The 20,757-nt window shown below is 45.8% G+C and overlaps 1 protein-coding gene, 1 long non-coding RNA gene and 1 pseudogene across 3 annotated transcripts; 1 reads left to right on the top strand and 2 right to left on the bottom strand.

Moving 5' to 3' along the window:
* Nucleotides 1–601: 601 nt before the first annotated feature.
* Nucleotides 602–1,315, bottom strand: LOC111097415. Its single transcript, XR_005364634.1, has 3 exons — nt 1,079–1,315; nt 879–972; nt 602–770 (listed from the first exon to the last, which is right to left on the bottom strand). It is a non-coding gene; the product is annotated as an uncharacterized LOC111097415 (long non-coding RNA).
* On the top strand, nt 937–10,143 carry C9H17orf64 (chromosome 9 C17orf64 homolog). 2 transcript variants are annotated; one of them, XM_038547990.1, is made up of 6 exons: nt 937–1,151; nt 2,615–2,716; nt 2,964–3,139; nt 3,608–3,755; nt 7,331–7,526; nt 9,867–10,143. In XM_038547990.1, the coding sequence occupies exons 1-6, from the start codon at nt 1,041–1,043 to the stop codon at nt 9,950–9,952; spliced, it is 819 nt and encodes a 272-aa protein (XP_038403918.1). In that variant the 5' UTR covers nt 937–1,040; the 3' UTR covers nt 9,953–10,143. The 2 variants fall into 2 exon arrangements, with proteins under 2 accessions (XP_038403918.1, XP_038403919.1); XM_038547991.1 differs by having other exon boundaries at nt 1,001–1,151; nt 3,608–3,707.
* Nucleotides 10,144–17,938: 7,795 nt separating this feature from the next.
* On the bottom strand, nt 17,939–18,801 carry LOC480589 (annotated as a pseudogene).
* Between the last annotated feature and the right edge of the window lie 1,956 nt (nt 18,802–20,757).

Raw genomic sequence — 20,757 nt, 5'->3', positions numbered from 1 at the left:
CAATGTGCATCGTTCCCAGTAGAAGTGTGTAAGAGAGCCCCCTTTTTCCTTACTCTTGCCGATATAATTTTCCTTCCTAGCAGCGGCAAGATAGTCCGGGTGTAGAGCTCAGACAACGGAGCTTCCAGTTTGGAGGAGGGCCAGTCCCCCCGCCCCGCGCCCCCCGCGCTCCCCAAGGTCCGGGCCACAGGGTCCCTGTCATGAGCGGGTACGGCCGCCAGATGGCGAGAGGGAGGCCCTCGCGGGGCGCGGCGGGGCGGGGCGCGGCGGGGAGCCCAGCCCGCTCGGGGGGCCCAGCGGGTCCGACCCAGTACCGGCGGAGGCAGGGGGCCGGGACCCCGGGCCTAGAGGACACGAGGCCAAGGGCCAGGACGCGGAGCTCAGCGTCCCCGCAGAGAAGACGGAGTCGAGGAGGCCGAGGCTCCCCGGTCCCCGCGGCGCCGCCGCCGCCGCCCCGCCGTGCGCGCCCAGGGAGGAGGCGAGCGGGCGCCGCGGCCGCGTGGGGGGCGAGGTCGCGGCTGGGGCTCCGCACCCCGGAGAGCCCCGAGGAGCTCCCGGCTGGGCGGGCCTGGGAGGCGCCGGGACTCCGGCGGCAGCAGCGACTCTCCGGGCCTCAGATCCCGGGGGGACGGGCGAGAGCAGCCTGGATCCCACCGAAAGCCCCGCGCCCCACTTGGTGGCCGCGGACCTAAGGCAGGTCCCCGACCTCGATGCGTCTCGGCTCCTCTTCTGTGCAACGGGATCGCCGCTGGCACCCACCTCAGGGAAGGCTGTTGTGAGGATTAACTGAGATAATACACGGTAGCTTGTATTTTTTTGCACCCCTCCTAAAAACGCTACCCCCCTCAACCGACGCCAAGCGCCGCGGGCTTACTAACTTCCTGGAGGCTGCAGAGGAACAAAAGATCCGTTTCAGGAGAGACGTACTGGATTCCATTTTCTCCGTGCACTTTCTAGGCCTTTGTCGCCAAACTAGAATGAAGTGTTAGAAACCATGGCTCTCATCTCGGGGACCCCGCGGTGTACCCCAGGAGTCATGGATGGTGCACACGCAGGAAACTTATTTCAAAGGTCTTACCAGGGTTCACCACCACGGGCCTCTGACATTCTCCTGGGAGCGGGGGTGCCGTCTCCCACCCCCCTGGCCAGCGGTGAGCTCTGACAAAGTCCTGTGTCTGCCCAGCACATCCTACTCACTTCCCCAGTCGGGTTCCCAGTTGAAGGAGTTGGCTGGCGGCCACCCCTGAGAATGAGGGTTGGGGAGGGGGAGGGGAACCTGGCTCTGTGTTGGCAGTTGCCATGGTTTTGCTCTGAGTTCTGGAGCCAACCTGCCCACTCCCAGAGACACTCAGGTCACAGAAGCAGTAGGTCAGAAGCCTGAGGGAACAGAAGGACTGCCATTCTGGAGTCCACCAGTGCACCTGTTGAGACGGAGGCCTCCTGTGGGCAAGGGGCTGAAGGGGACAAGCCATTAAAGGTGAAGTAGGGCTAAGGATGTGAGGGAGAGGAGAAAGGGGAGTCCTTGGTGGGGGGCTGGTCTTGGAAAGCAGAGAACATGATGGAAAGATGGTGATATACACGAGTCAGCACGAGACAGAAAGAACAAGAGGATGTTAACTCCTTCAAACATATTTATCAAAGACATAGATTCCTGGCAAAATGATTGTTGGTTATGGAGACAAAAGTGCTCAAATGTGTCTGCACATGAGTGTGTACACTTGCCTTAGGGTCTGCGTGCATGGTTGTGTCGGTGTGAGTGGTGTATTGGTGGAGTCGATCCGCTCGAGCGCCTCCTCTCTCTGGGGCCTGGAGCAGTCGAACTTCCATACTCTCTCCGTTGACCTCTCTCCCTTTCCCTGGTCTCCACCTCCAGAGCGATCTGGGCCTGGATCTTTCTTGTTCCCCCTGAACACAGGCAAGAGGGGATTAATGCTTATTTTTCTGAGAGGCTTTTGAAAGGTCAGGTGCAAATCCTACCGTGTCAGTCTAATCCTGTGCTCTGACTGCAAGTATTATTTCATAGTCACTTTGTCTTCCTTAATTTTTAGCTTTTTTCTGGCCCCACTTTTGCTGTCAGAAAGCTTTTTCTCATTACCATCACTGTCATGTGCTTTTCTGAGTGCCCATTACCATGGCTTGATACTAGAGGTTAAAGGCAGGCCTGGGACTTGGGCACTCACTAAATGTTTGCTGAATGAAGGAGTAAATGACTCCCTGCTCATTCCCCTCAAGGAGTTCCTTAAATCTCTTGGTGCCTCAAAGGGTTCTTATCTGTAACCAGGGATAAGGATATCTCACTTTGCAGAATTTGTGGGAGAACAAAATGAGTTCATGTTTATCAAATGCTTTGCAAAATTAGCTACTATACTGTGCTATAATTATTATAAAAGAAATGGGTAGGGCATTCTAGGTTTTCTAAGCAGGGATCTTCAGGAATGGGTTTCTTTGTGAAGGGCTTGTTTGCCTCAGGGCTGGACCAAGGAAGAGGTCCTAGAGAAAAGGGAGAAGGGCGTTGGCTGGAATTTGGACCACCGGTTGCCTAGCACTGCCCCTTAGGAGCACTCACTTAAGCCCCGACCCCCCCGACTGACCACTGCCCCCTGCCTCCTCCCAGGTGACAGATGTACACCTCTTAGAGAAGAGCTCCAGCACCAACCGCACTGGAGACTCACTTGTACGCCATGCCAAGGGCCTGGGCCAGGACACCTTCAAAATTGTAAGTAAGGGACTCTGTCCCTCCTCCCTGTCCCTCCCCCAGAGACAGAAATTGGAAGGCCTCAACCCATAGTTTACTGTCCACTTGTCGTGCTTTTGGGAAGGAAGTGGGGTAAAACCTTGACTAGAGTCTCCTTACCTAACTCACTTAACACTTCCTGGCCCAGAAGGGCTGCTGTTTACCTGGGACTCCCCATCTGCCTCTTCTTCTCTCCTATAGTCCCTCACTTCATTTGTTGCTTCCTCAGTGTAAAGAATATCTAAGGCCACTGAAGAAGTTCCTGCGAAAGTTGAACCTGCCCAAGGACCTTCCCCAGAAGAAGAAGCTAAAGTACATGAAGCAGAGCCTGGTGGTCCTAGGGGACCACATCAACACCTTTCTGCAGCACTACTGCCGAACCTGGGAAATCAAGCACTGGAGGAAGTAGGGCGGCCTCCTTGCTCTTCCCACTATACCCCTTCCTGGGTCATGCCCCACCCACGCCCTTCCATTCAAGGACACACCTCAGTCAAAATCTTTGAGTCCTTCATCTTTATGTGAAAGTGTCAGGATCCTGGAGTGAGCATGGTGAAAAAGGGGTGGAGAGAACAGTCCTTTAGTTATTCAGGGCAGTGCTGATTCATGGCAGCTTGCATACACAGTGGACAAAGAACTCTCCTGACCCTGTGGAGAATAACCTCTGATGGAACAACTGCTGTGTGGTGTGGGTGTCCATCACCAGGATGGGATATTCAAGGTTTAGCAAATCTCCATCTCTCCATGTGTCCAACCAAATCCAAGGAAGCAGCATGTGACCCATTTCTCCCTGGGTGGGTCCTGAACACAAGACTAATACTGAAGGGCAAAGGGGGCTGTGCTCTGCCTCCCTTAGCCGTGGTTTCTCCCCTGCAGGATGCTCTGGCGATTTGTTTCTCTCTTCTCAGAATTGGAGGCAAAACAGCTTCGCAGGCTCTACAAGTACACCAAGAGCAACCAGACGGCCAAGCTCCTGGTGAGGCGCTCAGGAAAGCTCCTCCCGGGCCCAGCTGAGGGTTGGCTGGTGTGTTCTTGGATTATGGGGGGAGGCCTGGGGCTGAGGGGGCCCTCTGATACCGCCAGCATCCCTCTGCTCATTTCCACACTGCCTCAGGAAGACCCCACTACCCCTATCTTTACCCCTGCAGGGGATCAAATGGGGCTGAAGAGGGCAGAGGCTTAGCTTCATGTTCTTGATACATATTCACTCTCCACACCCACACCCTGATGGTAACAGGTGCAGGGACATTCCTGAGGAGCTATGGGTGGGGATGGCAGAGTCGGGGCAGAAGGGCACAGCCAGCTTGGGGAAGGCTCCAATGACTATCAACAGAGCCTGGCCTGGCTTTGTTCAAAAACAGTCACTCTCAAACATTCTGGTCTCAAGTCATGGTCACCCTCTTAAAAGCTATCGAGAAGCCCCAAAAGCCCAAAAGCATTTATGTTGGTTATATCTATTGATATTTGCCCTAATTGAAATTGAAACTAAAGAAAAAATTCAAATATGTACTTACTAATCCATTTAACAATAAAAACAAGGAGCCCATTGCATTTTAACATAGATCATTTTTACAAGAAATATCTATATTTTCCAAAACAAAATTTAGTGAGCGAGAAGAGTAGCACTGTTTCACATTTTCGCAAACTTCTTCAGTGTCTGTCTTAGTAAAAAATAATCGTTTCTGCAATCTCTTAAGATCAGTGATTTGACTGAAAAAAACCCAGCCTGTACAGATAGATGTATATTTAGAGATGAGAGGAGAATTCTATTAGCCTTGTCACATAGTCGTGGATATTTTTCCTTGATACCAAAACTCAGCAAGTGGCAGCTACTTAGTAGCAATGTGGAATCTGAAACCAAATCAATGAGGAAGACACAGGAGGCTCAGTGGTTGAAAGTCTGCTGTCACGCTCAGTGCGTGATCCTGGGGTCCTGGGATCAAGTCCCACATGGGGCTCCTTGCAGGGAGTCTGCTTTTCCCTCTGCCTATGTTTCTGCCTCTCTCTCTCTCTGTCTCTCATAAATAAATAAATGAAACCAAATCAATGAATTTTAAAATATATAAATATTTTTAGTTTCAGGTTTACAGAAAATATGGATAGAAAGTACAGAGATTTCTCATCTAATATCCCCTCCTGCTCCCATTATTAGCATTTACATTAGAGAGGCACATTTATTACATCAGTGAGCCAGTATTGACCCATTATAAAAGTTCACATTATTAAAGTTCATAGTTTACATTAGTGCCCACTCTTTGTGTTGTACATTCTATACTTTTTTTTTTAAGATTGTATTTATTTATTTGATAGAGATAGATAGCAAGAGAGAGCACGAGTGGGGAGGAGAGGGAGGAGCAGGCTCCCTGATGAGCCAGGAGCCTGATGTAGGACCCCATTCCAGGACCCTGAGATCATGACCTGAGCCAAAGGCAGACACTTAACTGAGGCACCCAGGTGCCCCTTATAGGTTTTGACAAATGCATAATGACACATATCCACCATTACAATATTATACAGAATAGTTTCACTGCCTTAAAAACTCTTTGCTCCACGTATTCACCCCTCCACTCTTTCCCTTCAAACTCCTGGCAACCATTGATCTTTTTACTGTCTCAGTGTTTTTGCCTTTTCCAGAATGTCATACAGTTGAAATCATATATAAAGTATGTAGCTTTCTCAGATTTTATCAATGACCTCTTCACACTGGGTTACATTAGAATCCATTGGTTTCTCTCTTGCACTTTGAATAGACCCCACTTTTCAGGGGGTCAGTGAGGTAAAAATATTTCAGGGGCCCCCATGGGTTCACAGAGCACACTTTGAGGATCACTAGTTCAAAATAATAATCATAGGTAACAGTTTCTATGTGCCAGGCACTTTATGTTCCCTCCTGTAATCTTCAAAAGTAACCCAACATGGTAATTAGAATTAGTGTCCACAGTGTGTAAATGAAGATGTCAAACGCAGAGAGTTAAAATAACATAACCCAGACCACATAGCAAATGGAGGGAAGACCTGGGTTCAAATGTAATCTTGCTCAGAGGAAAGCCCTGCTCTAACTACGGCACCCCACTCTAGCTGTGCAGCTTTAACCAAAGCCTTTCCCTCTCTGGGTCTCTGTTTTTTCCTCTGAACATGAATGGGTAGATCGTTTCAGTGAATCTTCTGAATATGAGGTGTCATTTTAGTGATTTCTCGATTTCACTGGCCAGGAAAATTTCAAAAAATATTTTTAGGCTCTCAATTTTAATTTTGCCAAGGACTTTTTTTTTTTAATTAAAGATTTTACTTATTCATTCATGAGACACACAGAGAGAGGCAGAGACACAGGCAGAGGGAAAAGCCAGGCTCCCTAGGGAAGCCTGATGCAGGACTCAATCTCAAGATCCCAGGATCATGACCTGAGCCAAAGGCAGATGTTCAACCATTGAACCACCCAGGTGCCCCTGCCCAGGACTTTGAAACAAATACCATTGTTTCATTACAAACAAGCACATGAGACACCATAACTCTAGGCCAACAGACACATGAAAAGATGCTCAACATCACTCAACATCAGGGAAATACAAAATTGCAATGAGATGGCACTTCACACCTGTCAGAATGGCTAAAATTAACAACACAGGAAAAAAGAGGTGTTGGTGAGAAAGTGGAGAAAGGGGAACCCTCTTAACACTGTTAAGGGAATGCAAACTGGTGCAGCTACTCTGGAAAACAGTTTAGAGTTTCCTCAAAAAGTTAAAAATAGAGCTACCCTACAACCCAGCAATTGCACTACTGGGTATTTACCCAAATGATACAAACAGTGATTCAAAGGGGTACCTGCACCCCGATGTTTACAGCAGCATTATCAACAATAGCTAAATTATGGAAAGAGCCCAAGTGTCCATTGACTGATGATGTATATCTATCTATCTCACAATCTCAGCCATCAAAAATAATGAAATCTTGCCATTTGCAATGACATGTTTGGAGCTAAAGTATATTATGCTAAACAAAATAAGTCAGAGAAAGACAAATATCATGATTTCACTCATGTAGAATTTAAGAAAACAGATGAAAATAAGAGAAAGGGAAAAAAAAGAGGGAAGCAAACCATAAGGGACTCTTAATTATGGAGAACTCTTAACTATGGAGCTGTAGACAAGTATAGCAACCGAGAGTTGCTGGAGGGGAGGTGAGCAGGGGCTGGGTTAGATGGGTGTCAGGTATTAAGGTATTGTTATGAGCACTGGGTGTTGTATGTAAGTGATGAATCACTAAATTCTACACCTGAAACCAATATTACACTATGTTAACTAAATCGAATTTAAATAAAAACTTAAATCAAATAAGAGAGGCCCTATATATAACTTTAAAAAGAGGTGGGGGACATATATCAAAGTAAGGAACCACCCAAGAAGACACAGTTGGCAGCCTGGCCTGCATGTCCCCCACGGTCCTTTCTTTTCCCCCATCTGTGACTGGTTCCTTCCGCTGGCTAGGCAGGGGTGAGGCACAGCCAACCACAGTAATTTCCTAACAAGGGCAGGGCTGGGCCTCTGGAAGGTGGAGCTGTCTCTCCTCCACACTCTCCTCAACGTTATGGGCCCATTGCAGGTGGCGGTCTGCCCCTTGGACGTCCCGGAGAGCTCCTTGCTGGCGGACCAGGAAGACAACCTGCCCAAGCTCTGCAGCGCCTGGGGACTGCACAATAACATCAGCGGCATGAAGGAGAGGCTGTCCAAGATGCAGGCTCCCCACGGAGAGGCCTCTCTGTTGGGGGAGCTCACATCCCTGACCCGGGTCAGGAAAGGTAATGCCCTTAAGTTGGGGGCGCGCCTGGAGGAGGGGCCTTGCTATGGTGCAGCCAGATGAGCTCCCCTTTCCATCTTTACCCTGCATTTCCCTCTCTATTTCTCCTTCCCCCTCTGCACTTTGTTTTCTCTTTTTTTTTGTCCCCCTCCCTGCAGGTATGCTTATCATAACAAGTTTGCAGTGTATAGATAAGCATAAATCAGGAGACAGGAAAAGTCACCCACCACTCAAAGGCCACAACTGTTAAGAGTTTAGAGTTTCTTTCAGTGTTCTGTAGGATTTCCCTCCCGAGGTCTCCATACATACCATTTTGGATCCTGCCTTTTTCAGTTAAGGATTCAACTTAACCGAAGGTACTTTCCTGTAGGACTGGAAGCAGAGACTGTTTCTAGCAGCCAAGAGTGGGGATTCTCAGGAATTGTCCCAGCAGTGGCAGGATGCCCACTCTCAGTGTCAGGTGGGATATGGGCTAAGAGAGCGTTTCATTCCCACAGTGCGGAGAAAGTCAGATGGCCTGGGCATGGCCTTCCCAGCAGCCTTGGTCTCTGCCATGACTGCACTGCTTGGCCCTCTGGGTAGAGGCTGTGGGGTTAGGGGACAGAGATTCTTCGGGGAGGGGTCCCAGCCAAAATTGGAACCTATGAAGTCCCCTCCTGTGCACTGATATTGGAGCCACGTACTCCTCACTCTTCTGGATCTGGCTTCTGGGACTACAGTTAGCTAGCTGGTCTTGCTTAGCTACTGGGGGAGGAAGTGAAGGCAAACTGGCCTAGAATCTTAAAATGTGGTCCTAAATTGGCCCTAGGTGTTCCTCTGAGAGGCTGGCTGGACTGATGCAGGTCAGCAGCTCTCTGGGCCTCTGCCACCGGTCACAGCTACCCCGAGTGGAATAGCAGGAGTGAGAACAGGGCAGGGGCAGTGGGCATGAGTCAGACAATTACTGAGGCCCAGAACCCTCTCTGGGCTCTGTGAGGGCCCTTGGCCCTGCTGCCTACAGTTTAAATTGAGGAAGCAAAATATACAATGGGATGAAAGCCAGTCCATCCTTTTTTAAAAAGATTTTATTTATTCATTTATTTGAGAGAGACAGAAATCATGAGTGAGGGGGGAGGGGCAGAGGGAGAAACAAACTCCCCATTGAGCAGAGAGCCTGATGCAGGGCTCAATCCCAGGACCCTGGGATCATGACCTGAGCTGAAGGCAGATGGTTAACTGACTGAACCACTCAGACACCCCATGCCAAGTCATTCATGAATCAGATAAAGAAAGTGAGCTTTGGGCTTTGGGGCCAGCCTATCCCCATACCAGGTGCTTGGCATCTCTTTATTTACCTAACCCTAACCCCTGCAGCATTCACAGGAGATGGGTATTACTACTCCCCTTTTACAAAGGAGCAATCCGAGGCCATAGGGCAAAGGGTAGGACAGGCTGGTTAAAGGAGGTTACTCTGGGACAGGCTTTAAATAAAGGGTAAAGGGGGTGCCTGGGTGGCTCCATTTTAGGGTCCCTGCTCAATTGGGAGTCTGCTTCTCCCTCTCCCTCTGCTCCTCCTCTCCCCCCTTCCTCTCCCCCATCCCTCTCCCCCAAACCCCCTCCCCCCGCCCCACTCATGCTCTCTCGCTCTCTCTCTCTCTGTCTCTTTCTCTCAAATAAATAAATCTTTTTAAAAATTTAAAAGATCAAAGATAAAAAAGAAAGGGAAAAGGAGAAGGAGAAGAAGGGGGGAGGGAGGGAAAGAGGAAAGGTGTGTACAGAGGTGAGGGGTGATGAGCACACAGTCTGGGCCTGGAGGTGAATGGAAGAGCAGGTTGCAGAAGTGCAGGATGGGGAATAATAGGAAAAAGCCTTGGATGGGTTTTTATGTAATTCTTAAAATAACATTTTGTTCCTAAAAACATAAGCATAGCATAGAAAATAAGATAATATTGATAAGTAAAAACAAGAATATATAAACATCACATTGTCCTCGCTACTGCTAGCACTTTCCAGATGTTTTTTTATGCATGTCCTGGGAAGTAGGGCATGAAATCTGAGCTGGGTGTGGGGAGGACTCAGAGTCAAGAAATGTGGTCTAGTCCTGACTGTGCCCCAACTTGCCTAGGGCTTTGGGCTGGGTGGACTCTGTGCTTAGGTGAGATCCCTCATCTGTAAATGGGGGTGATACCATCTTCCTACGCCGCAGGGTTCCTGTGAGGAAAGAGGAAGGGACTATGTTGCAAGTGAAGATAACATTTTGTTACTCTTCCTTTCTGTCCCTACCACACCCCCTAAATGTCACAGGCTGAGATTCTCTTACGATTTGTGATGTTATCAGGACTCTTTCACCTTCCCTTTTCAGGTTCTCTAAGGAAACTTCCTCACAAAACAAAGCCCAAGAGAAAGCAGATTGAGGAAGCCCCGGAGACCCCAGAGACCTGCCCATAAGAACTGCCAGCCGGGACAGAAGGCCAGCGTGTCCTGGCTCCCAGACCACTTGTCTTCAACACCCCTGCATCCTGGGGGCTGGAGACCAGTGGGGGGAAAGAAGAAAACTGTCTTTGTCAAAAGGATGCTCAAGTCTTAGTTATGTATAAAGGGGGCAGGAAATAAACATCCTTTAAGACAGTTCTACCTTACTTGGCTAACAATCATCATTCATTCATTTTTTAAATTTTTATTTAACTTTTTTTTTTAATTTTTATTTATTTATGATAGTCAGAGAGAGAGAGAGAGAGGCAGAGACACAGGCAGAGGGAGAAGCAGGCTCCATGCACCGGGAGCCCGACGTAGGATTCGATCCCGGGTCTCCAGGACCGTGCCCTGGGCCAAAGGCAGGCGCCAAACCGCTGCGCCACCCAGGGATCCCTAAATTTTTATTTAAAAAAAAGATTGTATTTATTTTTTCGACAGAGACAGAACACAAGCAGGGGGAGTGTGAGAGACAGAAGCAGGGGCTCGATCCCAAGACCTGAGCCGAAGGCAGACAGACACTTAACTGAGCCACCAGGCACCCCCATTCATTCATATTTTAATTTATCAAAAAAAATGTTTACCAGCTACCTTCTGAGCTGTAGGTGCCCCACACAAGCACAGACAGATAAGAGGTGGTCACCTGGGTCAATGACCATCCCTCACAATCTAGTGCAGGAGACACACATGGATAAACATTACAACGGGTTGAAGAGAGGTGCCCGGGGACGTCTTGGCTGGTGACAAAGGAGTGATGTGTGCCAGAGGAGAGCACAGTGGGGAGTGGAGCGGGCCTGGAGGCAGTGACAGAGGAGTCTGACGGCCTGCCTCAACTGTCTGGACTTGGTCTCCTGGGTAATCTGGGGGACCGTGGCAAGGTCAAGCAGTGGGAGGAGCTGGTGTGACTTGACTGGGGAGATGCTCCGCAGGCTGTGAGCAAAGTGCATGGAAGTGAGAGACGGTAGAGGCTGGAGACCAGAAAAGAAACCACATCAATAGTCGTAGCTAGGACGATGGTTTAAACTGGTGGTCAAAAATCGGCTGCTGCATGCTAAATTCAGACTGCCGGTGTGTTGTTTGCCCCTTGTGGTGGTCTACTCATTGTTTAAAACATGTTATTTAAAAAATAAGTTGCCAATATTAACTTCGTACAGTTCACATTAAAAACAGCAACAGATTTCTGGCTTTTAAAAGCTTGCCACCCATGGGTGTGCCTCCCCACAGCAGCATGTGGCTGGGGCTGAGAAGCAGTGGCTCAGGTTCCACTGATATTCTTTCTAGTTCACCACAGTCTCCACCCCATCCCTCTTGCCTCACACACTGGCCTTCTTCCCTCATTTATTTATTTATTTTTTAAAGATGTTTATCTTTTAATAAAGATAGCACCAACAAGAGCAGAGCTAGCTGCAGGCAGCAGGAGAGGGAGAAGCTGGCCCCCAACTGAGCAGGGAGGCCAATGCGGGGCTTCATCCCAGGACCCTGGGATCATCACCTGAGCTGAAGGCAGATGCTTAATCACCGAGCCACCCAGGTGCCCCCTTCCCTCGTTTATATCAACCCTTTAACTCTTTTCAGTTTTCATATTTGCTCCCCTAGGGAAATAAAAGGCAGTGAAGACATGCATAACAGGGGGAGGGGTGGACTTGTGACATTTATGCAGGGTAAATGGACAGTTTTTGGTGACAGATGTAAGAGATAAAAGCAGAGGAGGAGGAGGAAATGAAGATAATACATGGTTTCTGGCTAGAAAGACCATGTAGATGATGGTCGACTCCAGGAGGGGAAGCAGGTGCAATCACTTTCCAAAAGCACCGGAGAATCTGAACTCTGCCTAAGGCAGCAGCATACAGTGCCCAGGGCTGGCCCGGAGGCGGTGGCACCAGAATGCATGTGTGTGACTCTCCTCCTCTCCGTCAATTCATAGTCAGGAGTGAGTGTCATCAAATATTAAGTGCTAAAATGAATATCAAGATTCGAAGAACCAGTACAGGGAAGCATTAAAGAGTGAAAGAAGGCCCCAGCTCTCTCTGTGTTCTTCACATTCATTGCTCCCCAGAAGAGGCAAGATGAGAATACAGGCTTGGGGGCCAGCCTCACTCCAGTGGTCCCTGATAGTCCTGACAAAGCACAGAGGATTTTCCAGAGAAGGGTGAGCAGGGTGGAGGGTGTCCCTGATGATGGAGGTTCCCTCCGATTTTCCCTACTCCTGAGCAGTTTCACTGACGAGGTCCCAGGAAAGGGCTGGTGGTTCTGGGAACCTTGTGTGTGAGGCAGCACCACCACCTAGAGGAATTATGGGATCCTACAGCCTTCTTCCAGCCATGGCAGGGTGTGCGCAGAGGCGGAGACCAGGAGGAAATAGGGGAATTTACAGCCAGCAAGGGGACGAGGAGAAGGCCTGAAGGCAAAATAGACAACAGTCATGGTTTTACAGCCCTCTTAACTCTCCTCAAATTTGGTAGGATCTTGGATTTTCACAAAAGAAGATCATGGGACATTGCTTCATTCAAAACCCTACGACAGCACAAAGGACTTTTAGGACAGTGAAAATACTCAGTGTGATCCTAGAATGGTGGATACCTGTCATTATACATTTGTCCAAATCTATAAAAGTGTGAGACATCAAGAGTGAACCCTAGTGTAAACTACGGACTCTGGGTGATGATGTGTCCTTGTAACAGGTGTAACACTCTGGCGCAGGATGTGGATAATGAGGGAGGCTGTGCATGTGTGGGGATGGTGGTGTATGGGAAATCCCTGAATCTCCTGCTCAAATTTGCTGTGAATCTAAAACTGCTCTGAAAAATAAAACATTAAGGGGCTCTTGGGTAGCTCAGTTGGCTAAGCGTCCAACTCTTGGTTTTGGCTCAGGTCTTGATCTCAGAGTCTTGGGATCAAGACGCTGTGTGGGGCTCTGTACTCAGTGCAGAGTCAGAGTCTGCTTGAGATTCTTTCCCTCTTCCTTTCCCTCACACTCTGTCCCTCCCACCTCAAATAAATAAATAAATAAATACATAAGCAATAAAAATTAAGTATTAAAACAAAGAAATAAAACCCTCAAAAAAAAAAAAAAAGACTTTGGGATCCCTGGATGGCGCAGCGGTTTAGTGCCTGCTTTTGGCCCAGGGCGCGATCCTGGAGACCCGGGATCGAATCCCATGTCGGGCTCCCGGTGCATGGAGCCTGCTTCTCCCTCTGCCTGTGTCTCTGCCTCTCTCTCTCTCTCTCTCTCTCTGTGACTATCATAAATAAATGAAAAAAAAAAAAAAGACTTTTTTCTGATCTCATGCAAATCAAAAGCCAAAGATTTTGCAAGGGCCTACAAAGCCTACTAATGATCTACCCTCACTCTCACTGTTCATTCTGTTACCTGTCTGATCCCATTCCTGCTTTTTTTCATACTTGTCAAGCATACTCCTTCCTCCGGGCCTTTTCACTGGCTCTTTCCTTTGTCTGGAATGTTCTTTCCCAAGATACCCTGTTGGCTATTGCCTTCAAATCTCTGTTCAAATATCACTTTCTTGGTGTAGCCTAGCATGTACCCACATTTCAAATTCCAACACCCACACACATTCTGAATATCCCTTCCTCTGTTTTTGTTTTCCTAAGGCACTTATGCCTCTCAAATATTATAAAATTTAGTTAATTTAGTTAAAATTTAGTTAATTGTATTTCTTGTTTATTGATGATATCCTCCCACTAACATTTAAGTTCCACAAGGGCAGAGCATTTGTATGTTTTGTTCATTGCCTTATCCCAAGCAATTAATTACAGCAGTCCCCTAGCACATAGTAGGTACGTAAACATTTGGAGAATGAATGAATGAACTAACAAATCAAACTAGAGCGTTTAGTCCAACCCCTTCCTGATTCAGAGGCAAAAAAAAAAAAAAAAAAGAGGCCCCAGAAGAAATGTTGACTTCACCAGGGATGGGCAGGAAGTCAATGACAGAACTGGGACTAGAACTCAAACTGGATGTCCCTGGATGGGCACATTTCCCCTACACCAATGACACATGCTCCACCTACTCTTGGCTAAAATGCTCATATCCCACAAATAACCCACAAATAACAAGACTCAACGCATTACTTCCAGAATAGTTTGTATTTTCTTAGTTAAGATATCTCTACCCAAAGTATGACTTTCTAAGCTGGACTTGGGGACACCAGAAGCAGGTTGGGGAAGACTATTTGGAGGTGATGTGCCCACGTGGGAACCCCCAATCATACCTTGGCCTATGGTGCCTTAGGTAGTCTCACTGTAGGAAAAATGCCTCACCAAAAGCCAGACCAGGCAGCAAGGAGGGCTCCTCCCGTAGAGAATAATGGCTATTTTCCTAAAGTCTTAAATGGAATAGGGTCCTGACCACAGATGAAATGATTGACCACTGCCTGACCCACTTCCATCCCAGACTCTTCCCCATTACAGAGAAAACAGCAACTTAGGGCTGGCACAACTTAATTGAAATACTGACTTTCCAGGTCTCCTGACTCCACACCAATTGCTTCTGTCTTTTGACTTTATGATTTTTCCTTTGCTCATGCAGACATTTTCTATCTTTATGTAGTTAAATCAGTCCTTCCTTTAATGGTTTCTTTATAATTTTTAAAGGTTTTCCCCACTCAGCAAATATTTAAAATTTCCTTCTAGCAGTGGGGTTTCAATTTTAAAAAAAAATTTTTTTTTAAAATTTTTATTTATTTATGATAGTCACAGAGAGAGAGAGAGAGAGAGAGAGGCAGAGACATAGGCAGAGGGAGAAGCAGGCTCCATGCACCGGGAGCCTGATGTGGGATTCGATCCCGGGTCTCCAGGATCGCGCCCTGGGCCAAAGGCAGGCGCCAAACCGCTGCACCACCCAGGGATCCCGGGTTTCAATTTTTAGATTTAAATTTTGGGTCTGGGGAGCCTGAGTGGCTCAGCTGGTTAAAAGTCTGCCTTTGAAAAAAAAAAAAAAAAGTCTGCCTTTGGATAGGGTCATGATCCAAGGGTCCCGGGTTCATGCCCCTCATTGGGCTCCCTCCTCAGTGGGGAGTCTGCTTCTCCCCCTCCCTCTGCCTGCCACTCTGCCTACTTGTGCTCTTCCTTTCTTTCTCAAATAAATAAATAAATAAAAATCTTTTAAAAAAATAAATAAGGTATCCCTGGGTGGCTTGGGATCCCTGGGTGGCTCAGTGGTTTGGTGCCTGCCTTTGGCCCAGGGCGCCATCCTGGAGTCCCCACATCGGGTCCCGCGTCGGGCTTCCTGCATGGAGCCTGCTTCTCCCTCTGCCTGTGTCTCTGCTTCTCTCTCTCTCTCTATCATGAATAAATAAATAAATCTTTAAAAAAATGTTAAAAAATAATAAAAAATAAATCTTTGGTCTCTCTGAAATTTTTTTGCTATAAATTGTATAAGAGGGAATCCAACATATTCTTTTTCAGATGGCTAAACAGTTGTCCTTGCACATGTGGGAGTGTATTTATAGGATATAACATAGGGGAAAAAATTCATCTTTCTTATACTGATTTGAAATGTCACTCTTATGATACATTAAATTCCTGACTTATTTGTGTCTATCTATGAACTTTCTGTTCTGATCCATTGATCTGTCTTTCATGCAGAAGTTTTACGAAAAAGGAGAAAAATATACTACCATAACAAAAGAGTATATGAAAAGGGGCACCTGGCAGACTCAGTAGGTGGAACATGCGACTCTTGAATTCAGGATTGTGAGTTCCAGCCCCACATTGGGTGCAGAGATTAACTAAAATAAGCAAAACAGTATATGACAGGAAAAGGGTACACAGATTCTAAAAAGAGCCAAATAGAACATTTCAGAAATGAAAAATACATCATTGATATTAAAAATCTAATGGTCAAGTTAAATAGTAGACAACATCTGAATTCATAGATCAATCTGAATATCATAAAGAGAAATAGCCAGACATTATGAGCCACCAGTGAGGCTGTATTCTTGCAAAAAAAAAAAAAAAAAATTGTTTTTGAAGGCAGCCCTGGTGGCTCAGTGGTTTAGCACCGCCTTCAGCCCGGGGCGTGATCCTGGACCCCGGGATTGAGTACCACATTGGGCTCCTTGTGGGGAGCCTGCTTCTCCCTCTGCCTATGTCCCTATCTCTCTCTGTGTCTCTCATGAATGAATAAATAAAATCTTTTTTAAAAATTAAAAAATTAAAAAAAAATTAAAAAAATTAACTTAAAAATAACACTTTCCATATATAATAGTGTAGGGAAACAGTCACGATAGGAATGAAGTCTGGATATCAAAATGAGGCATGAATGAAATGCAAATAAACACACATACAGAAAAAAAAGACAATAGAGAAATGCACCAATATATGAAATGTACTTATCTCTTGGTTATAGGGTTTCAAGAATTTTTTTTCTTGGTAAAAATATTTCAGTAGTGTAAAGATAGTTATAGAATGAAAAGAAATAGTTCTTCCTCTCTTATTTCCTTATTTTCCCACCCTGATCCTACTCTCCAAATGTGCTCATTGTCAATATGTTTTTATAACATATATCCTTTGAGAAAAGCTGTTTTGCATGTATTTTTAAAAAATATTTTATTTATCCATTCATGATAGACATAGAGAGAGGGAGGCAGAAATACAGGCAGAGGGAGAAGCAGGCTTCATGCAGGGAGCCTGACGTGGGACTTGATCCCGGGTCTCCAGGATCGTGACCCCGGCCAAAGGCAGGCGCTAAACCGCTGAGCCACCCAGGGATCCCCTGTTCTGCATGTATTTTTATACAAATATGTCTATGTGTTTTTTATATACCCAAAGTAACCAGTAATTATTTATCATAGGCTTTTCCTATATTCATGTTTCTTAGTGATTTCTATATAAACACACCTCGGTATTCCAATCATTTCAATTGTTTGATCCTCTGCATATTGCTCATTAACTGAATCTATGACTTACCTAACCACTTCTCTATTAATGTGTATTTAGCCTGTTACTTTATTTATTTAATTCCTTAGTCAAATTTTCTTTTCTTTTTTTTTTTTTTAAGTAGGTTCTACACTCAGTGTAGGGCTTGAACTCACAACATAGAGATTAAGAGTTCCATGCTCCACCATGACTGAGCCAGCCAGGCACCCCTATTTAATTTTTTTTAAGATTTTATTTATTCATTATTCATTTGAGAGAGAGGGAGAGAGAACACAAGCAGAAGGAGAGGGAGAGGGAAAAGCAGACTCCCCACTGAGCAGGGAGCCTGATGCCGGGGCTCCATCCCAGGTCCTGGAGATCATGATCTGATCTGAAGGCAGATGCATAACCATCTGAGCCACCCAGGCACCCCAAATTTCTTTTTTTTTTTTATCATGAGAAGTGTACTCTTTAATCCCCATCCAATATTTCCCCCACTCCCCTACCCACCTCCCCTCTGGTAACCATCAGTTTGTTCTCTATAGTTATGAGTCTGTTTCTTGGTTTGTCTTTTTCTCTTTTTTTTTTTTTTTACCCTTTGCTTGTTTCTTTTGTTTTTTAAATTCCACATATGAGCAAAATCATATGGTATTTGTCTCTCTCTGACTGACTTACTTTGCTTAGCATTATTCTCTCTAGCTCTATCCATGTTGTTGTTGTTACAAATGGCATGATTTCATTCCTTATTTTTATTGACTGAACAATATTATTTAAGTAACCTCTACACCCAACAGGCTCAAACTCAGAAATCCCAAGATTGAGAGTTGGCGTTGCACTACCCACTAAGCCAGCCAGGTGCCCCAATCCATTTTGAATTTATTTTTGTGTTTGGTGAAAGAAAGTAGTCCAATTTAATTCTTTTGCATGTGGCTCTCCCATTTTCCTAACACCCTTTTGTTGAAAAGAAGTCTTCTTTCCCATTGTATATTCATTTCTCCTTTGTTGAAGATTAACTGACCATATAATTGGGAGTTTGTTTCTGGGTTTTCTATTCCATTGATCTATGGGTCTATTTTTTTTTTTTTAAACAAGCTTTAATTCACTTTTATTTTTCTTGTATAAAACTCTGTGGTAGCCATAGCTGGAGCCTGGGTCCTCTGCATGGAGACTCTGGTGTGGGTCTTTACAAGATGGTCAGTGAATTCCTGATAGGGAGACCTGGTGAACACAGTCTCTTTCCAGAGATCAGGGGTGAGATAGCTGTAGGTTTTGGAGATGGCATCAAAAGTAGCTTTGGCAAAGTTCCCCAGGGTGGTAATGCAGCCCCTGGCCGAAGTGTAGCAGTTGTCAATACCAGCCATCATCCGTAGCTTCTTGGGCACAGGGGCTGAGACAATGCCAGTGCCTCTGGGGGCAGGGATGAGACGCACCAGCACAGAACCACAGCGGCCAGTCACCTTGCATGGGACAGTGTGGGGTTTGCCGATCTTGTTCCCCCAGTAGCCTCGCCGAACCGGGACGATGGAAAGCTTGGCCAGGATGATGGCCCCACGGATGGCAGTGGCTACCTCCTTGGAGCACTTGATGCCCAGACCCACGTGTCCCTTGTAATCTCCGGTGGCAACAAATGCCTTGAACCTGGTCGGCTGGCCAGCACGGGTCTGCTTTTGCACGGGCAGGATTTTCAAAACCTCAATCCTTGAGGGATGCCTCCAAGAAGAAGTCCATGATCTCAGATTCCTTGATGGGCAGAGGACTTGACCTTCATGTCCTTCATGTCCTTGACCAGGCGGCCCAGCTTGGTGACGGGGATCCACTCCTTGCCCTCTGCCGCCACTGCCCCCGACCTGATGCCACTGCCGAAGCCTCCGCGGAAGCCCCTGCGGCCTCCGCCCCCTTCCCCACCCCCCCCCCCCCCCCCGCCCCGCAGCACCAGTGCCATCGGCCATTTGGTGTCCTCTCGGGGAAGTATGGGTCTATTCTTATGCCAGTACCATACTGTTTAACTACTACCACTTTGTAATATAACTTGAAATCTGGAATTGTGATACGTCCAGTTTTTTTTTTTTTTTCAAGATTGCTTTGGCTATTTGAAGTCTTTTGTGGTTCCATACAAATTTTAAGATTGTTCTTGCTCTGTGAAAAATGCTATTGTATTTTGACAGAGATTGCATTAAATCTATAGATTGCTCTGGGTGATATAGACATTTTAATGATGTTTATTCTTTCAACCTATGAGTATGGGGTGTCTTTCCATTTTGTGTCATCTTCAGTTTCTTTCATTAGTGTTTTATAGTTTTCAGTATACAGGTCTTTCACCTCGTTAGTTAATTTTATTCATAGATATTTTATTGGTTTTGGTGCAATTGTAAGTGGGATTGTTTTCTATATTTCACTTTCTGCTCCTTCATTATTAGTGTATAGGAATGCATCAGATTTTTGTACATTGATTTTGTATCCTACAACTTTACTGAATTCATTTATCAGTTCTAGCAGATTTTTGGTGGTGGAGTCTTTAGGTTTTTCTTTATATAGCATCATGTTATGTGCAAATAGTGAGAGTTTTACTTCTTTCCTTACCAATTTGGATGCCTTTTATTTCTTTTTGTTGTCTGATTGCTGTGACTACGTCTTCTTGTACAATGTTGAATAAAAGTGGTGAGAGTGGGCATCCTTGTCTTGTTCCTTACCTTAAGGGAAAAGCTCAGTTTTTCACCATTAAGTTGATGTTGGCTGTGGGTTTTTTATAAATGGCCTTTATTATATTAAGATATAATAGACCTCTAGACCTACTTTGCAGAGAGTTTTTTGTTGTTGTTGTTATCATGAATAGATGTTATACTTTGTCAAATGCTTTTTCTGCATCTGTTGAAATAATCATATGGTTTTTATCCTTTCTCTTATTGATGTGAGAAATAAGCAACCACGTTGCTTGTTCTTCCACCTTTGTATTCTGGGAATAAATCCCACTTGATTGTGGTAATTGATTTTTTTTTTTAAAACATATTGTTGGATTTCATTTGCTAATATATTTTTTAATTTTTAAAAATATTTTATTTATTTATTCATGAGAGACAGAGAGAGAGAGGCAGAGACACAGGCAGAGGGAGAAGCAGACTCGATGCAGGGAGCTTGACTTGGGACTCGATCCCGGGTCTCCAGGTTCAGGCCCTGGGCTCAAGGAGGCAGTAAACTGCTGAGCCACCTGGGCTGCCTGATTTGCTAATATTTTTTTTAATTTATTATTATTATTATTTATTTATGATAGGCACACAGTGAAAGAGAGAGGCAGAGACACAGGCAGAGGGAGAAGCAGGCTCCATGCACAGGGAGCCCGACGTGGGATTCGATCCCGGGTCTCCAGGATTGCGCCCTGGGCCAAAGGCAGGCGCTAAACCGCTGCGCCACCCAGGGATCCCTATGACTTGCTAATATTTTGTTGAGGATTTTTGCACTTACATACATGAGAGATATTGGCCTGTAGTTCTCTTTTTTGGTAGTGTCTTTATCTAGTTGGTATCAGGGTGATATTGACCTCATAGAATGAATTTGGAAGTTTTCCTTCCTCTGGTATTTTTTGGAATAGTTTGAGAAGAAAGGATATTAATTATTCTTTAAATTTTTGGTAGAGGGGGATCCCTGGGTGGCTAAGCAGGTTTAGCGCCTGCCTTCAGGCTGGGGCGGGATCCTGGAGTCCCAGGATCTAGTCCCACATCGGGCTCCCTGCATGGAGCCTGCTTTTCCTTCTGTCTGTGTCTGCCTCTCTCTTTCTCTCTCTGTCTCTCATGAATAAGTAAATAAAATAAATAAATAAATAGATAAATAAATAAATAAATAAATAAATAAATAAATAAAATTTTTGGTAGAATTTGCCTGTGAAGCCATCTTGTCCTGGACTTATTTTT

Source organism: Canis lupus, chromosome 9 (assembly GCF_011100685.1).
Source record: "Canis lupus familiaris isolate Mischka breed German Shepherd chromosome 9, alternate assembly UU_Cfam_GSD_1.0, whole genome shotgun sequence".
Lineage (NCBI taxonomy): Eukaryota > Metazoa > Chordata > Mammalia > Carnivora > Canidae > Canis > Canis lupus.
Note: the sequence above shows the minus strand (reverse complement) of the source record. Positions and strands in the feature narration are given on the sequence as shown.

What these genes read in the sequence shown, in the direction of transcription:
- C9H17orf64 (XM_038547990.1), top strand. Translation starts at nt 1,041, where the DNA reads ATGGTGCACACGCAGGAAACTTATTTCAAAGGTCTTACCAGGGTTCAC. An exon ending in GCCAGGACACCTTCAAAATT is followed by an intron (nt 2,717 to 2,963) that starts GTAAGTAAGGGA and finishes TTGCTTCCTCAG; the next exon opens with TGTAAAGAATATCTAAGGCC. An exon ending in GCCCAGCTGAGGGTTGGCTG is followed by an intron (nt 3,756 to 7,330) that starts GTGTGTTCTTGG and finishes GGCCCATTGCAG; the next exon opens with GTGGCGGTCTGCCCCTTGGA.